General features: G+C 47.5%; 2 protein-coding genes, 1 long non-coding RNA gene and 1 pseudogene across 19 annotated transcripts in view; 2 read left to right on the forward strand and 2 right to left on the reverse strand.

Moving 5' to 3' along the window:
* Positions 1–1,815, reverse strand: part of KLHL22 (kelch like family member 22) — a 35,030-nt gene extending 33,215 nt beyond the window's left edge. For 2 of the 4 annotated variants that reach the window (XM_023528271.1, XM_023528270.1), the window contains exon 1: positions 774–1,154. In XM_023528271.1, the coding sequence (XP_023384039.1) occupies positions 774–797 (24 nt within the window). In that variant the 5' untranslated portion in view covers positions 798–1,154. Of the gene's footprint in view, positions 1–773; positions 1,155–1,201; positions 1,326–1,728 lie in introns of those variants that run through there. The other 2 variants (XM_011355918.2, XM_023528274.1) reach the window with 2 other exon arrangements.
* Positions 1,816–4,590: 2,775 nt separating this feature from the next.
* LOC111737059 lies at positions 4,591–4,709 on the forward strand (annotated as a pseudogene).
* Positions 4,710–6,994: 2,285 nt separating this feature from the next.
* On the reverse strand, positions 6,995–8,567 carry LOC111736998. Its single transcript, XR_002779322.1, has 2 exons — positions 8,486–8,567; positions 6,995–7,948 (listed from the first exon to the last, which is right to left on the reverse strand). It is a non-coding gene; the product is annotated as an uncharacterized LOC111736998 (long non-coding RNA).
* Positions 8,489–20,481, forward strand: part of MED15 (mediator complex subunit 15) — a 57,353-nt gene continuing 45,360 nt past the window's right edge. For 4 of the 14 annotated variants that reach the window (XM_023528282.1, XM_023528277.1, XM_011355924.2 and 1 more), the window contains exon 1: positions 8,584–8,685. Coding sequence is in view for 9 of the 14 variants with exons in the window: in XM_023528277.1 (XP_023384045.1) it covers positions 8,618–8,685 (68 nt within the window). In the remaining 5 variants the exon portion in view is untranslated. Of the gene's footprint in view, positions 8,686–8,900; positions 9,117–20,146; positions 20,323–20,481 lie in introns of those variants that run through there. The other 10 variants (XM_023528275.1, XM_023528284.1, XM_023528281.1 and 7 more) reach the window with 9 other exon arrangements.

Genomic DNA, 20,481 nt, shown 5'->3' on the forward strand with positions numbered 1-20,481 from the left:
TCTCCCAGAGGAAACTATTATTCTACTTTGCCACACACCCTTCCAGGTGGCATTTAGAGTCACAGAAGAATCTGTCAATCTACATTTCCTTCCTTTTTATTAGCTCTTACATATAACTTCATATATCTCTCACAGTTCATTGTATGGATAACCTATTTTACTTAATATCTGGGTTTCCTCCAATTGTTTGCTGTTGCAAACAATTTTGCACTGATGTGCCATATATGCAGCAATCATAGGAAAATTTCCTATATACAGAACTGCTGGATCATTTTAATTTTAATGTGTGTTTTAATGGATATTGTTAAAATTCCCTCAACGGAGATTGTACCAATTTATTTTCCCACCAGCAAAGTAGAACCTAAATCCAACTACTGTCTAGCTCACCAATAGTGTTTCTTTTTAATCTTTGTTGACTTAACAGTTGAAAAACAGCATTTCACAGTGTAACTAATTTTGATAGTTGACAAAATCTTAAAAAATTAAGTGGAATGCCGCGCATCTTTTGTGATTCCTTTCCCACGCCTGTTTTTCTGAAATAAAGAATGTTCTTAGGAGCTCACTCGGTGACACCCTCATTCTATTTTAAGAGAGTTACTCTATGATGAAGCCCGCCCCTAGATTAAGTATCTCTGGCCCAATAACATTCTAGTCATCATAACGAAGCCCCCCTCCCAAATTCTGCACTGTTGAGAGCTTAAGAGGGGAGCAGGAAGGAAGCTTTATGTCCCAAGTAGGTAAAACTTGAAGGATATCGAACGAATTTTTATGACCTCATGGATGACAGTCAAAAGCATTTTTGAAGAATTTTCAACTCAACATCATCTGAGTAGGCACCTTCAGTCTTCAGTAGGCCCCCAAACAGTGACTGCCCTCAATGAACCCCAATCTTTGGGAGCACGAAGCAAGGTCTGCAACAAAGAGACAGCTCGAGAAAAGAGGAGGGGGGTGGGTCCTAATTTCCAGACGGGGGAGCCTTCGTAGGAGTGCCGACTCGGATGCGCTCTGGAATGAGTCTCCCAGAAAGCAGAGTCAGAGCATCTTGGCGCGCCAAACCTGCGGCCCTGGCCCTGCTTCACTAAGGCCCGGTGCGAAGGAGGCCCTAGGGAGGAGCCGGGGCAGGAGGTGGTGGCGGCCCCGCGGCTCTGGCCCGCCTAGGAATGGAAACAGAACACAGAACTGGCGGCCGCCGCTTCAGGACCTGGAGATTTTGCACTGACAGCGCGACATCCAGATTCTCTCAGGAAACCGCGCGAGCTGGCGACGCTGGGCTCCCTCGGCTGCAGCTCCTGGAGAACCGACTCTCGGCCCGGACGCGCGCCTGAGGAAACTGAGGCCCGCGGGCCAAGGTCCAAGGTCACCCTAGACCCGACCCGCCCGCCTGTTGCAGAACACTCCTGCACAGCGTCGAGGGTCGCGGCCGCGAAGGCCGCCGTCGGACCTGCCACTGGCAACGAGGCCGGCCAGGGGCCAGGAGGCAAGAGAGCCCCGCAGCCACGCGGAGGCCCGGGCTCCCAGCCTCGCTGCCTCCTGGGGTCCCGGCCGCCGCGCTCCCGCCACGTCAGGCCGCAGGCTCTCCTCAGGCCGCCATCCCCGCGCCTCCGGCCTGCGCCCGTCCCCGCGTCCCCGCGATCCCGCTCCGCTCGCCTGGGTCCCGCAACCCCGCCCGCCGCCTGCTGCCCGCGCTCCCAGCCGCCGGGGGCGCCCGGTCCGCGACTCGCAGCTCACCTGGAGCCGCCGCACGCCGAGGCCGCACTTGCCGGAGGCGGGGGTGGGAGGCGGGAGGCGGGGGCGGGGTGGGCGGGCGGCCACGGGGCGGGGCCTCAAGCTCGTCACGTGGTCACGCCGCGCAGGCGCTGGGCAGGCGCGGACCGAGGCCGTGGGAGGTGCCAGGTCCGGCCGGAGGCGGTGGGCAGGGTAGCAGATGCTGTCTGAAGCGTCCTTCCGCGGGTTGGGTTTGGGTCCTGGATCAGCGGAGAAGGGCCTCCGCCGCCTGGGTGACCTGGCACATCTCCTGGCACTTAGAGGGACTGAACGAATGAATGAGCGAATAACTGAAATAATACCTTTAGCGAAAGTCGCACCTCGTAAATCTATTTCCCCCTTCCTTCAAGGGTCGCCTTCTCATTCCCTCCTTCACTTCCCTCCTGGTTCCCTCTCTACCTCATTCTCTCCCTCCTTTCCTACTCATTACCCTCTCATACATTACCTCACTCACTCATTCTCTCCATCCTTCCTTCTCTCTTACTCACACAGTCATTTCCTCTCTGCTTCCCTCTCTCCCTCACTTAATCCTTCCTTGCCTTCCTCTTCATCCCTTTTCACTCATTCACTTGCTCCCTCTGAGTCCCATAAGTCTAATGTGACTCTGCTGGTTGCCTGCCCTCTGCTGGATGTTAAGGAGAGGAGATTAAACAGCCAGCATGAACAGGTATTTTCCTGTTTACTAAAATTCTGGAGTAACTACAATTCCCAGCCCAAAGGCCTGGTCCCAGCAGTCTGCCAGGAGGCTCTTGGCATTTATGTCTCTCCACCATACCTCCAGGAGGATCCCATCCTCCAAGGCTCATCTGTAAAGGGTGCATCCAAAAGTTAGAGCCAGCAGAGTCTTGTGATATAGGGTCAGAGTGTCCTCTGCCATGGATGGTCCGCAGTTAAAAAGAAAAGTGGAGGAAGAGGAATATAGAAGATAAAATAAATGAAAGAGAAACACTGTCTGGCTGAGCCTAAAGAGCTGCCTGGGGGTCCAGACAAGAGCCAGGAGCAGAGGTTCTCGATGGAAGTGGGCTTCCAGGAAGGTTTTCTGGAGGAGGTGACCCCCCATTTGTGTAACAGAGGACTTTTGGGAAGTGGAAAAAGCATTCCGTGAAAAGGACTGTCAACAAAGGCTTGGAAGAGATCCAGTGAAATAAGTGATCAGGTTTCCAGGAATTTCTAAGCCTGAAGAGAAAGTTTAGGTCAGACCCTGTCCTGGAATGGATGTGGCCCTGAGGGCAGCCTTCAGCCAGGGCAGTTAGCTACCAACATGGGTTGCAGAGCCTGGACTGAAAGTAGGAGGAAGCTGAACAAAAGGGCAGCAGGAGAGTTGTGGCCTCAGGCAGGCAGGGAGTGAGGACTAGGGCAGTGCTGGCTGGAAATCTAGAAAGGAGACAGGTTCCCCAGAACACATGAGTTGATGAGTGAGGAGGAGTGAGCTCAAGAGACAGTGGGAGACAGTAAGACTATCCCAATCACAAAGAGGCTGCAGCAAGAGTAGGTTTGGCCCCAGGCAGGCTAAGGAGTCTGCAGATGTCCAACTAACGGCCTTTCTAGGGGAGTCAGGCTAGAGGTGAGGTCATGGGCATATCATGTACTTTAGCTGGAAGTGATGCATCAAACCAGAACAAGAATGAGGAAGAGGAGAGTGGGCTGAGGGTAGAGCAGGAGGCACACTGGTGTTCTAGAGGGCACCCAAAGAGCAAGAACCCACAGAGGGAACGGGAGGAGTAATCTGAAAGGCCCAATGGGGCCTGGTGTGAGAGTGGCCCCAGAGGGGAGAGGATCTGCAACAAGGAGGCTTTTGGTGTGTTCACAGGAGCACTTTCCTCAGAGTGGCATAAGCTGGTCTACAGTGACAGGTGTGAAAGGTAAGGACAGGAAGACTGAAGGGATGGGCCTGGCCTCTGAGATGAGGACAGATGGGACCACAGCTTGAAGGGAGAGACTGAAGGAGAGCACGTTTGGGGGAGGAGGGAGAAGCTGATGGGAAGTGAGGATAAGCAATGGAGAGGAAACCAGGAGGAGTGATGTGTTGGTCAGGACTGGGGAAAAGCCATTCCCCAGTCTTCTCTGAACTAGAGAGAACATCATCTCAAAATATACTCTGAGGAAGTCAGTGGTTCCCCATCTGGAAAGTTCTAGAGGAAGGGAGTAACAAGATAGGTCAAGGTCTCAGAAGCTGCCCTCTCCTGCATGTGTTTGCTTCCTAGGACATCCTCTGTTTCCTGAAGGTACAACCTTTATCTGCTGCTTCATGGCTGTATTACCAGCACCTAGAACAGGGCTGGCACTCAATAAGGTACTAAATAAATATAAATCAAGGGAATTTGAATAGAGAGAAATAAAAAGGCAAAGAGACTGCTTAAAGGACTGGTATAGATAATGGTAGACTTTTGAAGCCTCAACCCAATGAGAGATATCTCAAAGTAAAAGACAAACACACTTGTCAATGAAACATTTTGATCACAGCCATCCCAAACAAAAAACAATTGAGGAAACTTTTGTAACAAAATTGACAGCAAGTGGTAAGTAGTCTTAGTATATAAAAAATTCATTCAAAATAAAAGATATTAAGGTTTCAATAGTAAAATGGAAATCAACATGAACAGATAACACTCAAAAGAGGACAGATAACTTAATACTTGGGAGAATCATCAATATCAGTGAAATTAAAATAAATGCAAATGACAAAATTAGTGAATATATTTGCAACATATACAACAGACAAAAGGTTATTATCCAGAATATATAAGGAACTTGAAAAATCAATAATTAGTCAATCAGCCAAAAAAAATGGTAAAGGATATTTACTGAAAATTCACAGAAGAGGAAGTCTACAGCCATGCCACCCTGAACATGCTCGAGCCCGTCTGATATTGGAAGCTAAACAGAATTGGGCCTGGTTAGTACTTGGATGGGAGACCACCTAGAAATGCCAGGTGCTGTAGGCGATAAAAAAAAAAAAATCACAAGAGGAAGTCCCAGTGTATGTAAACAAAGGAAGCACAGTTCAATCTCATTAATAATACACATTTTTACGCAGAAAAAAAAAATTCTGACATTTGTTAAAACAGTAAGGATGACTATTCAGGAAGACTATTGCAAGAGGGGTATGTCAATAAGAGAGATTGGGCTCAACTCTGAATACAGCAAAGACAGCTGAGGATTTATAACCAGGAAGCAGACTTGAGGGGGTCAGTGGATGTAAAATTACTAAGATGAGACATCAAGGGTAAGGGTATTATTGCTAAACTGGCCTAATGGGATTATTAAAGTTGAGGGTTGAAGAACTTGATCAGGTATCAAGGGTAGGGGGATTCTCCCTAAACTGACTTAGTAGAATTCTTTGCTAAGACTGACCTAGGCAACTCAGAGACAGGATAGGGGCCAAAGTTGAGGCCTAGTCAAGAAGAGAGTCTTTGTCAACATTAACATGGCAAAGTATAAAATAAGTTGAGATTAAGCATTGGTTAGTAAGGGTGGGAGTGTACATACATTGCTGATGGGAATATAAATTGGAACAGCCAACTTGGAGCATATAGTGGTTTTAAACTATGTCTGCAAATTCTTTGACTTGCTTACCTTCAAAAGATAAAGCCCAATCTTCCTCCCTTAAATGTGGCCTGGACTTAGTGACTGGCTTCTAAGAAATAGAATGAGGCAGAAGAAAAAGCATGTGATTTTCAAGGCCACGTCATAAAAGGCATTATAGCTTCTGTCTTGCCCAGTGTGCAGAGAGTGAGCCACCGTTTCATGAAGACACTCAAGCAGTGCCAAGCAGAGGTCTCCATGGAACTGAGACCTCTGTCAAAACCAACACCAACTGTCAGCCAGGAGCAGACTGCCTTGGCAGATCCTCCAGCCCCAGTTAGGTCTTTCAGAGGACTATACTCCTCTGAAGTCCAACATCTGCCTGGAACCTCAAGAGAGGCTGAGTCAGAACCTGGCTAGACAGCTCCTAAATTCTTGACTCACAGAAATTGTGAAAGATAATATATGTTTATTACTGTCAGTTTCGTTTTCTGTGGTTTCAGTTACCCATGGTCAATCATAGTCCAAACATAATAAATGAAAAATTCTAGAAATAAACAACTTATAAGTTTTAAATTGTGCACCATTCTGAGTATCAGGTTAAAATCTCACACCTTCCAGCTCCTTCCCACCCAGGAAGTGAATCCCTTTATTCAGCATCTCCACACTGTAGGTGCTACCTGCTCATTAGTCACTCAATAGCCATCTTGGTGATCAGGTCAACTGTGGTGGTATTGCAGTGCTTGTTTTCAAGTAACCCTTATTTTATTTAATGATGTCCTCAAAGCCATTCACAGAACTTTTATTACAGCATATTGTTATGGCAATTCTATTTTATTATTAGTTATTTTGTTATCTCTTACTGTGCCTAATTTATAAATTAAACTTTATTATAGGTATGTGTGTATAGGAAAAAAAAAACATACTTGCCAACTATAATTTTAAAAAGCCCATAGTGTTACTGAACCAAAATCTGTGTGCCTAACATTTCAAAAGGCTAAACTCAAAATGTCAGAGTTTGGGTTAAGGTCAGATTTATTGATCAAGATGGCACCAACCAAGAAGATAGGAGACCTAGTGGTGTCACAGATCCATCTTAAGAAAGTACAGAGTTCAGGCTTCTTATAGTCAAAGAAAGAGGAAATGGGAGGGGCAAGAGGTGATTGACAACTCCATCTGGGTGTCAGCAGGGATCTAAGGAACATTGTGCTTAGTCTGTTGCCCCTAGTAGATGTGAGTTTGGTCAAGAGGTTCCTGCAGATCTTTGATAAACAATCATTATTTTTGTGCATACTTCCCTTACCTATTTGGGAGAGGCACTTTCTGGTAAGGGGCTGGTTTTGTAAAACTCAAGCCTCAAGCAGAATTCCTCTAATGATTAGCAGGTCTGTATGCAAGACTAAGCAGAAACTATTAGCCCGAAGGTCATAAGAACAAAGCAGGCTTGAACAAGATGGAGTCAGAGAGGCATAGAATTTCACTGGGTTACAATAGTATACATAGGGTTCAGTATTATCCTTGGTTTGGTTTCAGGAAGCCACAGATAAGGAGGACTACTGTAATTTTTACACAACAGCATTAAATAACCAATACCTAGAAAAATTGGCAATAGCTATTAACATTTAGATAAAATATAAAGTGGCTCTCTGCAAACTAACAATTCCACTCTGGATATCTATATTGAAGAAATACTCTTGAGACGGAATCAAGACAGCACAGCAGAGGATATTTATTGCAGCATATTTTCAATCGTGAAAAAGTGGAACCAAAGTGAATATCCATTAATAAACTACAGTGCCTTTGTACTGTGGAATGACCTGCAGCGGGTGATCTAGGAGCTATGATGTAGCAATAATTCATTAATTGACAAGGACAAGTTGTGGAGAGATACACATTATATCATTTATGAAAGACACAACCAGCACTTTGAGGACTGAAGCCAGCCACAGCCTTCAGCTCACTGTCTCCATCAAGATGACTACTTATGATGCCACACTGTCCAAATAGGACTTTATTTGAGAAGATAAAGTTGCAAACAACTGTGCTGTTTCCTTCAGGAATTTCCTGAGAATCCATTTATCTGAACAATAGGCTACTCAACTATTCACCATCAGAGGGAATAGTCCCATCTCACAACAACAGAGAGCTCAATTGAGCATCTTTAAGGCCGATTTATTCTTCAGGGCTGCTTCCAACCCATCAGCCAGCAGTGTCCATCACTCCAGAACTATTCTATCAGGAGCTCTGCCCAGTATACTCAGGGTCCAACACTGAAAGACCTGCCCCCAAAGCCTTAGAAACATTCTGCTTTTGACCTCCACCTCCTCCTGCAGAATTCCATTCTCACGCACACAAAATCAAAAGTAATTTCTTAACATCAGATAGTCAAGTGATCACATTTCCAAATTATTCTCTACATGTTCTTCTTTGTTGCTTTTTGAAGTTTACTTGAATCAAGATCCAAACGACGATCTTGCATTGCAGGCAGTTGAGTTGCCTCTAAAATCTCTTTTAATCTTTGGGCTTCCCCTCCATCTTGTATTTTTCTTCTTGTTGAAAAAATTGGGTCCTTTGTCTTGTAGCTTCCCCCAGACTAAATTTCACAATGTGACATGTACAGGAAGGACATGGCTGTTGGGCCAAATAAGTAAGCCCTGGTCTAAAAATTAATAAATGTAGTTTAGATTCCTCACATCCCCCTACAAAATACGGCCAAAGCAACGATGAAAGTCTATCTGGTCACTATTTTTATGTGGCGTTCAAAGGTAGTTGCAGGAAAGCAGGACCCAAATGATGTGGGCACAATGCCTAGCACACGGTAGGTGCTCATAAATATTTGATAAATAAACAATCTCTTCATAGCATCTGCTTAGATACCTGGCAGTTTGGTGTGGCATTCCCAGGGGTGAGGATCTCCTGCATTTGGTGAGGCCAGCACACAGTAGGGTCGCAGGAAATGCAGACAGCCAGGCGCAGGCCAGCTGTAGGCAGCACTGGTTGTGCTACGCAGCCAAGACTGCCCGCGCCCTCTCTCGTTAACTCAGGGTATCTGGTGTCACCGCCTCGAGCGACAGCAGTGCCAGAGACATGCGAGAGGTTTGGGGGACCCTGAGGGAGCCAAAGATACCCCGTGCACGCAGAGGAACTCCATTTCCCACAGGCCCGCGCGCGCGACTCCATTTCCCACAATTCTTACTCCGCTTCCGGCGCGGCCGACGCGCCGTGGACGGTTTCCGGGTTTGGGCCTGGCGCTGGGGTTGAGGCGGCGGCGGCGGCGGCGGCGGCGGCGGCGGAGTGGAACACAGGAGGTGGAAGCTGGGGGACCGGCATGGACGTTTCGGGGCAGGAGACCGATTGGCGGAGCGCCGCCTTCAGGCAGAAGTTGGTCAGTCAAATGTGAGTAGAGGCCGGGGCAGCGGGCGAGATCACCGGACTCCCCCCGCCCCCCTGCGCTCAGCCCCCCTCGCGCGGCGGGCGAGGCCCGCGGGGGGCACCTAGAGACCTAGGGTGCCGGGACTCGCGGGGGCTCGAGGGCGCCGGGAGGCCGAAGCCGTCGGGGACCTGCGCGGCCCTCCCCCGGCTGTCCCCTTAATTCTCGGCCGATATGGACTGCTTGTTAGCTTTTCTGGGGCCGAACCCTGCAAACCACCGAGCCTTGGCTTATGAGTCATCATCTTGAGCTTTCTCATTCGTCATTTGTGTGCTTTGATTGCAGACTTTTCCCTGCTTTGAATCACACTGAATACGAAAGAAGGAAAGGGGCAGCCGGTAGTGACTTTAGCAGGTCTGGGTGCTTTGTGATTTCTCTTCCAGAAAAGCGCATCAGGGTGAGAGAAAGGTTGGAAAAGGGTGGATGGAAGATGAGGTTGGGAGGCTAGGTACTAGGGCTGTGGGCGGTGGAGACCGAGGATTTATGGGTGTTGAGCCCCCTCCCCGCCCCCAGTGTGGATTTTGCCTGAGGGTGGCAGGAAGAGGCTGTCAGGAAGCCAGCGCATATTGGGAGGAGGGAGTGAAGAGCTGGGATTAGTGCCTCCTCTCCTCAGTCGCAGTTGTTGAACCCCTCAATGCAGGAGCTGCTAGTGCACCCTAGGCTTCGCCTAGCGGAACTCCAGCTCCTCATTGAATGCTTGCTTCATTTAGCAGTCTTTTACTGAGCTTACTGGCATGTCGTGCTAGCCAGATTTGCCTGAGACAGCCTCTGCCTTCAGGTAACACACTAATGTAAAAGAACAGTTCCAGGGCAGTCTTTCTCCTAGAGGAAGAATTGACAGTTTGCTTGAGCAGGCTTGTGGAGTAGGTGAATAAACTGAGTCCTAAGAAGGCAGATAGTGTGAAGGGCCATCATTCCAAGCTAAGGAGTGGGGAGGTATGTGCTGTCACTGCATGGAGGATATTGCTGTAGGCTGAGAGTTCTGGGGTTTGAGGAATTAGGAGGTTCAGGAAATGATAATGGAATGAGGGTGAGCAGGTGCTGACACGTTAGTGCTGTGCTAAGGAGTTGAGCCTGTATTTGGCATGTGTCCTGCTTTGAGGTTGGTGCAATGCCAGAGTTGGAAAGATCCCCTCAGTCCCTGGAGACAGATCAAGAACAGAAGAGAGAGACCAGTTAAGCCATTATGAGAGTTTTGAGCTCTTGGGGTCTGGGGACTTGTCATTTTTCATCTCTGTATTCCCACTGTTAGATTGCTGTCTGTCACCTTGCTCCATAAAATGCTTGTGGAATGACTTAGTCAGGCAAGAGATTTTAAAGGTCTGCATTAGACAGTGGTGAAAACTGAAAGAGGAAGACAATTCCAGAGAAAGGGGAGAGTGAGCATAGACAATGGTCCTTGATGACTAACTGGTTGGAGGGGGTGGGGTGCAGCAGGGTGGAAGGAAGGAAGTTGGGTGGAATGCTGGGAAACCTCTTAGTACAGTGGAAGGAATGGGGACTATAGAGTTAGTGGTTCTGGGCACTGCTGTGGAATAGTCTGGGGACGAATCTGCAGAAATTGCAGAATAGTGAACGTTGTTTTTTTTTTTTGGATGCACTGGATTTGTCTGTAGATAAAATCTTGAGGGATGGCCCACTTCAGGGCTCCAGCAAGAAACCACCCCAAGGGAAGGATTCCTCTTTGGGGAAGCCCAGAATTTAAGAACTGGAAGAATGAGTCGCAAAAAAAGAAAATGGGGTGGGTGGGGGAGTGTCTGAGGGCTGGGAGGGTGATTGGAGAGTGTTTGGATGTCGGGACCGACTGAATAACCTCATAATTCAGCTTTCTTCCACTTCTAGGGAAACTAGGTTCCTTTTTTTTTTCTTTTTTTCTCTTTTTTGTCAAATTGCTGCTTGTATATTGGTTTTCTATTGCCGTCATAACAAATGCTACAAACATAGCATCTGAAAACAACATAAATTTATTATCTGACAGTTTCTGTAGATCAGAGGTCTAGGTAAACTCAGCTATCTTCTGCTTAGGATCTTATAGGGCTGAAATCAAGATGTTGGCAGGGGTACATTTTTTACTGGAGACTCTGGAGCACAATTGCTTTCAAGCTCATTCAAATTGTTGGCTAAATTCAGTTTATGCAGTTGTAGGACTGAGATGTCTTCATTCCTTAACTGGCTGTTTTGTTAGCCAGGGGTCAGTCTTTGTTCCTAGAGGCTGCCCACATTCCTTTGCATACTTTCTTTGTAGCCCCCTCCAGCAAGGGAGGGTGGGGTTCTGCCGCATCTCTCTGATTTCAGCCAGAGAAAATTCTCTACTGAAGTAGAAAATTCTCAGATTGGGCCCACCCTGATAACCCAGGATGATGTCCCTATTTTGAAGTCTGTAACTTTACTTAAATCTGGGAAAGTCCCTTCTGCCATATAACGTAGCTTATTCACAGGTTCCCAGGATTAGGCATGGACATCTTTGGGGATTCCTGCCTACCACTGTTGGCGTGAGCAGTTTCGGAGGCTGTCTTCCTAACATGATGTGGGTGTTTTCCTTCTCAGATTTGTCTGTTTTCTTTCCAAGGATCACTTTGAAAGTTGTGATTCTTGTTGCCTTGATTTATTTTGTTCATGGGTTAAAAAGGAGAATTTGGGTTAGGATACCTGACATATTGTTAATTCTAATTTTCTTTGGTGTTATACTCTTGTTTAAAAGGCTATCTTGGGAACTGTTTTGAGCCCAAGTAATTTATAGTTGAGTGATGGAATAAAGAAAGCATAACAAAGAACTGGAAAGTTGCAATGGAAGAGAAAGCATCTGAGCTGATTCACTGTCTCTGCCTAGCTCAGTGTTTCAGAGCACGGGCTGAATAAACTAGTCTCCCAGTTCCCACTGAGAAAAAACAGTTTTGAATTGGGACTGGTTAGGATAGACCCCGCAGCGACTCTCTAGTGCATCCTCTTCATGGTCCTACACTGTTTCTACCTTATCTGGGCTCATCTGGGCCCATCCAGGGCTGCTGCTTCCCTCGCACTGCACTGCTGTGCCGAAAACCTAGCAGTGGCTTTCCATAGTATTAGAACAAAACTCCAGGTGGCCCACTCTCCCAGCCCTTCGCCATAGCCTGTCCTAGCCAACTCTTCTCATACCCCCCACTCTGTTCCAGCCTCTCTGGTCTCAGCTTTTTAACAATTCATGTTCTTTCTTTGTTCTCTTTTTAAACAAGGTATTATAAAGTATTTAAGGTATTTGACAATGGGTGGACTCCTCCCACTATGTTCATGACCAGTTCCTTCTTTTAGTTTAGGTGTCTGATTCAGTATCAAATTCTCAAGACCCGTTCCTGCCGCCCACCTTGCTTAAAGTGGGTCACCCCTTTGATATGTTGTATCTCAGTCCCTTTTAGTTTCCTGTAGGACCCCAGTCCTATGAAGCATGGCATCTGGCATATAAAACACTTGTCGAGGAGTACAAGGGTATTTTCCTGGGGCTGTGTGCACCCTACTGTCATTCAATAGTGACCTTCTTTATCTGTGCCAAATGCATTGTGAAGCTCCGGAACCCCACTTTCTCCGCTTGTTAGCCGAGTGACCTTGACAGGATACGTAACCTTTCTGGATCATCTCCTTCACCTATGAAATGTCGGGAGTACAGTATGTCTCAGGAAAGATGGGAGGAAAGATGAAGAAACCTCCACTCGAGCCCTAGCAGAGGGCTCAGGACTCAGTGGTGAACTTCCTGACACCTCCTGCCTGGACCCCTGCAGGACTAGAAGCCTTAGATGGTGAAAATGAACCCCCTGAGCCCGGTTAGGGAAAATGATGACACTTAAAGGACCCTGCTGGGAGGGTAGTTGTGAAACTGTTGTTGGGTTTGTCTTGGCTCTTTGTTGAACTCCCACTCTCTCTGCAGGGTCGCAGGAGAAACTCCCCTTAGAGCCCCTAAACTGGTTTCTGTGGGCGTTGGGCCTTCCTCATGGCATTTTTGGGTTGAGCGTGTGTCCAACCCAAAATAGGCTGCCAGAGAACAAGGGTGTGTGAGTAGTTACCAGCACGCGCCTGACGTAGAGTAGGTAAGCAGGGAATAAATGAAAAGACTTCATCAATCATTTCTTCCCAGTTCTTTAAAAATTTTCTGTCATCTTATTGAGACTTTTATGCCTCCCATCCCTCAGTACAACAGATTGCACATGTAAGCATAGAATAAATAAATGTCCGTTGGGCTGAACAGATTTTAGAGGGGAGATGACCCTGAGGGGAGAGCAGCTCCATATCAAGTTTCTAGTCAAGGGCCAAGAGGGGCTCAGGGAGTGGAGTTGGGGACAGACAGGTCAGCCGCCTCTGCTGGTGAAGCTCCCAAGGGAGACGTGAGCTCCATGTCAGGGATATAGGAGTTGCGAAGATTTCAGCCTAAACAGTGAAGAGGAGGTCAGATGCTTTATTGTTAGACACAGAACAAAGCCATAAAAACAGAAGAAAAACAGAACAAACCAGACAGCAACTTCCAAAGATCTGGAGAGGACTTCAGAAGGATGAGGAGTGCCCTGAGACTTGCCCATCTAGATCTTGCCTGTGAATTGTGGTCCTTGTCACGAAGCGAGTGAGTCTTGGCTAAGCCTTTTCTGTAGCTTATTCCTCTCAGGCCTCCCAACCACGCAGTGCCCTCCCAGTGTGTTTATGGCCCTCGTTTTCCTGTGTGGAAGCTGCTGAGCATCGCTGCTTTCTTCATAGCCTGGTTGTTGTCTAAAGGACTGGGCTGGTTTCTGTGTATAACTCACAGCTAGAATGTTTGCTTCCTGAGGCCAGGGGCCCTGTGTAATCACCTTCAAGCCCCACTGCCCCTAATGACTACCAAAAAGTGATTGTTGAGACACTGACTTTAGAGTCCTGACCCTTGGCTCTACTGCCTCTAGACCAGGAGTAACGGTGACCTGAGGGGACACAAGTCTTCAGTCATCTAGCTACTCAGGATCTGGGGCTTTCTCAAACAGCAGTAACATCAGCTGACATGTAGTGGGCGTGCTGTGCCAAGCCCTGTTACAGGATTTGACATGTTAGCTCATCGATTCTTCACACTCGCCCTGCCGATAGATGCACTTGATGCTCCCATTTTTAAGACAAAGAAACTGAGGCAGAGAAGAGAGGCCACTGCTGCTTGTAGTTATACTCTGCACATTATAAATCAATCCTTGCTGAACCGTAGCAGGACCAGAGAGGCAAACCACCTTTTAATCTTTGAAAGAGAGGTTACACTTTTTAGGGGGCGGCGAGGGGTTGGAGAGAGGGCAGCTGGAAGTTGTTAACCCAAGCCAAGTGCACTGGAAGAGCCTGTTAGAGGAGCCTGTTGCTGGTGGGCATCCCGTTGGCAATTTTAGCAACTCCACATTGGTCACTGGACCCCAAATAAGGGTTGGCCCTTCTGCCACTGTTTGACACAGCACTGTTGGCCCAGCACAGCAACCCCCTCCTGATCTTGGGTCTCCAGCACAGACTGCAGCCAGTACCCAAGGCCCATCAGTTCCCTTATGTAGGTGACACCACCCACCTACCATAGCTGCAGCCTTTACGTCCATTCCTGGCCAGAGTCTTCTGTTACTACCAATCCTGATGGGGTGGCTGTGGCTAGTCCAGGACCTGTGTTGGGCCTTCTGTAGTGGGAAAGACCACAACCGCATGATTATCTGTCCCCTTTAAAGCATTTCTTGGGGGCAGTGTTGTGTACATATCCAGAGGGTATATATTTTTAAAGGAATTCTGATGAATTTTCAAAAATTCAAACTGGAAAGTTTAAATAATAAAACCAAGTAGTATAAAGACCCCATGTCCATGTACCCACCATTCAGCTTCAAGTTATCAGCTCCTGCTTCATGAACTTCACTTTCTCAAATTATTTTTATACTTCGAATGTTTGAATGACTTGCCCAGTACCTGTAGATACAGCTCTGAGCCTGCTCATCCAGCCCACCATTCTGCACTGCCCAGGGATCTTCACAAGAGCCCAGCTCTTTCTCACCCCAGCTGCTCTGCATCCTGTTTGTTTCCCTGCCTGAGAGACCCTTCTTCCTGTGGCCGAGGGCTGCTTCGGTCCTACTCACCCTCTGAGAACACTGGGCCTCCCACTGCCCCCTGCTCTTCATAGCACTCTGTTAGTAGTTTGCATTTGAATTGTTTGAGCTCCGGTTCCCCTATTCCGAAGCCCTCAGGGCATGAGCGTTTGTGAATCAGAGTTGATCTCTGCCTCACCAGGGGTGCTGTGGCTCTGTTCAGGCTCTGTGGTGATAGTGGGCTAACCTGAAAGGCATTCTCCTCAGAGGTGGGGAAAGTCCTAACACCACACAAGTGAAGATGCGGGCATTCGCACAAAACCGCTGCTGGGGCACATAAATTAAGTCAATTAGGAAGGCTATTTGGCAATCTGTTTATCTCAGTAACTTAAAATGATTCTTTAGGCATTTCCTCCAAGGCTGTAAGCAGGAGAGTGTTCAAAACCTGGCGACGATGAGGCTGCTCATCTCCACACCATATCAGGAGTGAGACGAGGGGACAAGCCAGCAGTGGGAACTGAGTTAGATCTGTTGTGGTAGGTGCAGATGGCGGGCTTGGTGTTGCTGTTAAAAATGACGTGGGAAACGCTCCATCACGTTGATGTCGAGAAGAGCAGGTTAGCAAGCAAGACACCATGGTACAGGCTGAGTTTTGTTAAATAGACGTCTTTGGCTGTCTAAGTGATTTCAGTTTTCTTTGTTAATTTTTAGTACATATATGTGTTTTTGTCAACAATAAACATACATCTTTTTGTAATCAGAAATCTTTTGAAGAAAAGGTAGACCCTGTCTGCCAGTGAGGAGGAGGAGGTGGCTGTGATCACAGACAGCTACTATGAGGTGGAAAGTCATCATGTGCTCTGCTTTCAGGGTGACGTCCTGTCTCACCAGGGCCCTGAGTGGCAGTGCACCCTTCTTAAGATGATTCCATCCTTTCCACCCCTGCTAAGGAGCAGTCCCCTTTCAGTGTGAAACTGTCTTTCCAGCTGACACTCCCTCTGTGCTGGTGTGAGAGCCTCAGCCACACGCTGCCTGCTCCATGCCCAGCCTTCTAGTCACCATCACAGCTGGCTCTCCCTCTGTCAGTCTTTCTTTTCCCTGTGGGAGGTTTGGCCATGGCCTCATCCTCTCTTTTTGAGCCCGGATGGCTCGGCTCAATGTAGTTCCTACTTCCTTTGAGTTTGTAGAGCCCTCATTGGGCGCATCTTGGCATGAACTGAACAGATGAACTCTTTTTTGCTATTTTTATACTCATTATTATTATTTTTTTTTTTTTCTTTGCCAACAGTATTATAAATTCCTTGAACGTAGGAGCTGGTCATATGCCTCCACATCTCATTTAGCTCCTAGTATGGTGCCTTGGCTTAGACAAAAGGTGCATGCAGTAATCGCAGGTAGGCTTGTGGAAAGCAGTGCTGGCTTCTCTCTTTGCAGCCTGGCAGGGCTTTCTCTATCAGTGCTACTTAATCACTGAACCACTTCTCATTCTGGAACCGCCCCCCCCCATTTTTTTTTAATTGAGACATTTATTTAAAGACAAAAGGGAGTCCAGACTGTTACTAGGTGGTTCTCTTTAACAGATAAGCAAGTGAGTACTCAGTCCTGGAGAACAAAGGGGAATGCACTAGGATCCCGGGCTGGAAACCACCCACCGTGAGGGAGAGAAGGAGCCTTGAGGGAGACGCTCCCCTCCACTTTAATAATGAATCTCTTCCTAATCTAGGCGGGAACCTGTTCACTGAGATCTGAAATGGAATGAGTCACGTGTCTCGAGGTAGATTTAGAGCATTGAGTCTTTAGAGAAGACATTTGACCTCTCTAAGTCCTGGTTATCTTTACTTTGAGCTTTTTATTTTGAGAACGTTTCAAAGGTAACAGTTGCAAGGATAGTAGAGAGCACATGGGCACACCTTTCCCTCAGATTCACCAGTTCTCTCACTTACAGGCATCTTCTTGGTGCTCATGCTTAATGATTGGCAGCTGAGTGCTGTCTTGCTCCCTCCTTCTTCCAGATACTTTGGCCCCACAGGCTTTCTGTGTGGGAATCTGCCAGGGGTGGGGGAGTAGGTGGGAACAGGTGAGGTGTGACCTGGCTGCAGGTCAGCCTTTGAGCTTAGCCACTTGTGTCCAGTCCAAGAGAGAGACAGCAAGGAGGGTGAGTGGCATCCAAGCCAAAGGTCCTGGATCTGAAAGGCCCCCTGCCTCTGGGGCTCCTACTCTTCTCAGCCTGTGTACCCACCCCTACCCCTTCCTGTGCAGGCTCCGGTGGATGTGAGAAGGCAGTGCAGTGCTTGTTGGTTAAGAAACGATTTATCCTCATCCCTACTGTCCTCTTCTGCTCTCCCCTTTCTAACTTCCCTTCAGTCCTTATCGAGGTGACATTTGAAGAAGTGATCTGGCTGCTTTGTGCAGGATGGTTCTCTTGTTAAAAAGTAGAAAGACATACCCTAAGAAGCCCTGATGAATCACCCAGGGCCCTTCAATCACCGCTGGTCTGCTTTGATTCATGCTAGGGAGGATTCATGCCTGTGCAAGTGTTGCGGCATCCCTGCTGGGCTCTGTAATAGGAATTTGGGCACGAGACCATTCAAATCCAAACCCAGGGATGGGGCAGGGGTAGTGTCCTGGAGCCAGGGCTCAGGAGCTCTTGCTCATTTCATGAAATGTTTTCTTTTATTTATGAACTGTTTCTTTATATTGAATATAACCTGCTATGGTCTACAATACAAGGACATGAATCTTGAGCATGATGCTGCTAGATGAATGTTTACACATATATTTGTCCCCATAGCCACCACTCAGACCTGTATATTGGACAAGACCAGCACACAGCAGGCTCTTCCCTGCACTTCATTCGGTGCACTCCTCTGACTTTCCTGGCCATGGACACATTTGTTCTTAAATTTCCTGTCACTGGAATCACACTCTATGCAATCTTGTGTCTGGCTTCTTTTATTCAGCATCTTGTCTGAATTTTGTCTTTGTAGGTAGCAGTCATTCTTATTTATGTGCTGTTTTATTCCATTGCATGACTTTTCTGTCATATGCTGGTGGATACTGGGGTTAGTTCCAGTTGTTGGCTCTGTGAATACAGCACCCGGGCTGTTTTGGGTCATATTTTCTGATGGGTACATGTGCTTACTCTCTGGGCTGTGCACCCAAGGCTGGGTCCAGGAGTGTGGCCTTCAGCTGCAGCACTGTCTGCCAAACAGTTTTCCCAGGTGGTACCAATTTACGTTCCCACCAGGGAATTCTGCTTCAGACATCCTTGCCAACATCTGTCATTGTCAGGGAACCTGCCTTTATAACAAGCATACTTATTGATCTTGAATGCACACTCAGATTTGATACCCACTTGACGCAATGACAAAAGGAACGAAATGGGTGGTTTAGGAAGGAAAGAATTTTACGACTATGTGTGTGTGTTTTGTATGTACATACACGCAGAAGGAAGGGAGGAGAAAGACACCCCACAGGGAGATGAGCCCTGATTCTGTGCTGATTCTGAGGGGTGTGAGGTAATGATATGCAGTGTGTGTGTGGAGGGGGTGTCAACTCTTCCAAGGAGAAAAGCCCAAAAGCCAGTGGGAGGTGCATGGAGCAAACCTGAAAGATCAATCAGCTGTAAGAGCAACGTGGGTGGGCTGTCCTCATCCTCGGGTTGGGGCGCAGAGGAAGCCGAGCAGAGGGCCCTGGCAGAGGGCTGTGGTGGGCAGAGCAGATGTGGAAAAAGACTAGGGTGAGAGGATGTGGGCACAAGAAAGCCAGTCCCAGCAGCTCAGGCCTGTCTCCACCTCCTGTTTTCATGAGTGTGTGCAGGCCTCGTGGGCGCAGTACTTCATTCCCTTCCAGATAACATTGTAGAGGAGTCCAAAACAGGAAGGTGCTTTCCATACTCTCCTTGCCCAGAGATGGCCGTTACATTTTGATCTGTTTTCTCCAGTTGTTTCTGTGTGCATATAACTTTGTTTGTATGTATTTCGATTAGGTAAATACATGTAGATATATCTGTAATTTCAAATGGAATCAGGCTCAGAGTTCAGTTCGAGTTGTGACTTTCTCAAGGTTAAGGTTGTGTTCGTCTCTTGGATGGACTCTGGGCTGGAAGTTTTGTGTCCGCATCCCAGGTTAAGCGAGGCACAGACCACGCACACACAGCACTGTCTGACAGATGGGATTTTTCCACATAGTCAGGCTCTGCCTGGGTAGCTGAGGACTGGACCAACCTCTGGTTGTAGGAGCAGATTTTTTTAAGACTTATTAGTTACCATCCTCTAAAGGCTCAAGCTCCTCCAGGCTGAGGGGGACTCTGCAGCTGGAATAGCTCGGAGTGTATTGTCACTCCCTGAGTGATGGCCTGGAAGGCCTCACTGGGGAGCACACTAGGAGGTAAACTTCCTCTGGGCATCTCTGCACAGTCATCCTGAATGCTCGACATGAGCATTTTAGTCACTTCCTTGTTAAAAGCTCCACTATGGACTTTTCCAAACATTCAAAAAGTAAGAGTAATAGAAAAATATCTCTCAGTTACTTCGAGAGATAACATATGGCCAGTGTTTCGCCCATTCCTCCTCACCCCTTCCTGGACTGTTTTAAATCATCCCAGGCACCGTATGATTTCAGCAGCCAGTACTTGAGTGCACATCTCTAAAACAGGGTTTCCTTCCCACTCCCAATACCACAAAATCTAGTGAGATAAGCATTTTAATAAATTCTTGGGTTGGCATTGAGTGTCCTTCCCACATAGTTGCCTGGTGGTGAGTGGGACATACTCGAGGCTAGAACTAGGGGAGCTAGAGTGGTCTCAGGCCTGAGAGCCCAGAGGCCAGTGCCTGACAGAGATCAAGAAGCCTCTCCAGCTCTCCTGGTCCTGTTGAGGCCAAACCTCAGAGAAGCTTGTGTAGTCCTCTGAACTAGCTCAAATAACAACATGTCCTTTTAAGGGCACTGATATTTTCTTTAAGTGTAGTTCTTTCATTGATCTAGTTCATTGGGCATTGAGAAATCTTGAGAGCAGAAATTGGAGCACTTAATCAAACAAACCGAGAGGAATGTGAAAGGAAAGCGTTTGAAGTTTCTTGTGTTTGTATGATTAAAGATTATTTCTGCAAGACTAAAATAACCTTTCCTACAATATAGATAGATGGTTAACTTCCAAAAATACACATTTTTATCTTGTTAAAAAATACTTTTATGTTTCTTTAAAAAGTTAGAGAATCAGAATGCAGAGGTGTTCTAACAAAGAAAAGGAAGAAGTTACAGTCTGGGATATAGTTTGGCAAACATGCTTCCAGCTACCTGTGAAGTCTAGGAGGCTCCCTCCCTGTTGGGGTCAGGTGTTTGTTTTGGTTACTGTTGGGGACTGCACAATTTGTGTCTCATCATTTCCTGCCTCCAGATGAGACCATCTGGGGCACTGTGTGCAAGAAACTGCTACCTGCCGCAGAATGGGAGAAGACCAAGGGAGACACTGGAGGCCGCTCTGTAGCTATCTGGGGACCTGGTGAAGGTTGGCTGAGTAGCTGAACAGTCCTGCACTGGTGGAGGACAGGCAAGCGACGTTTCTGGCTCTGGGTATGGTGAGGCCTTCTCAGGTGTTTAGCGATGGAGGGGAGACTGCTTTGCCCAGTGCCTCTCTGACAGCACTCAGACTGAGCGGCCCTCTGGGAGAACTGGGAAATGTATGGTAGGCTTTTCAGCACACTCCTGGGGGTCAAAATTGCTGATAAAGCG

This window comes from Pteropus vampyrus, unplaced genomic scaffold, assembly GCF_000151845.1.
Source record: "Pteropus vampyrus isolate Shadow unplaced genomic scaffold, Pvam_2.0 Scaffold23, whole genome shotgun sequence".
NCBI lineage: Eukaryota > Metazoa > Chordata > Mammalia > Chiroptera > Pteropodidae > Pteropus > Pteropus vampyrus.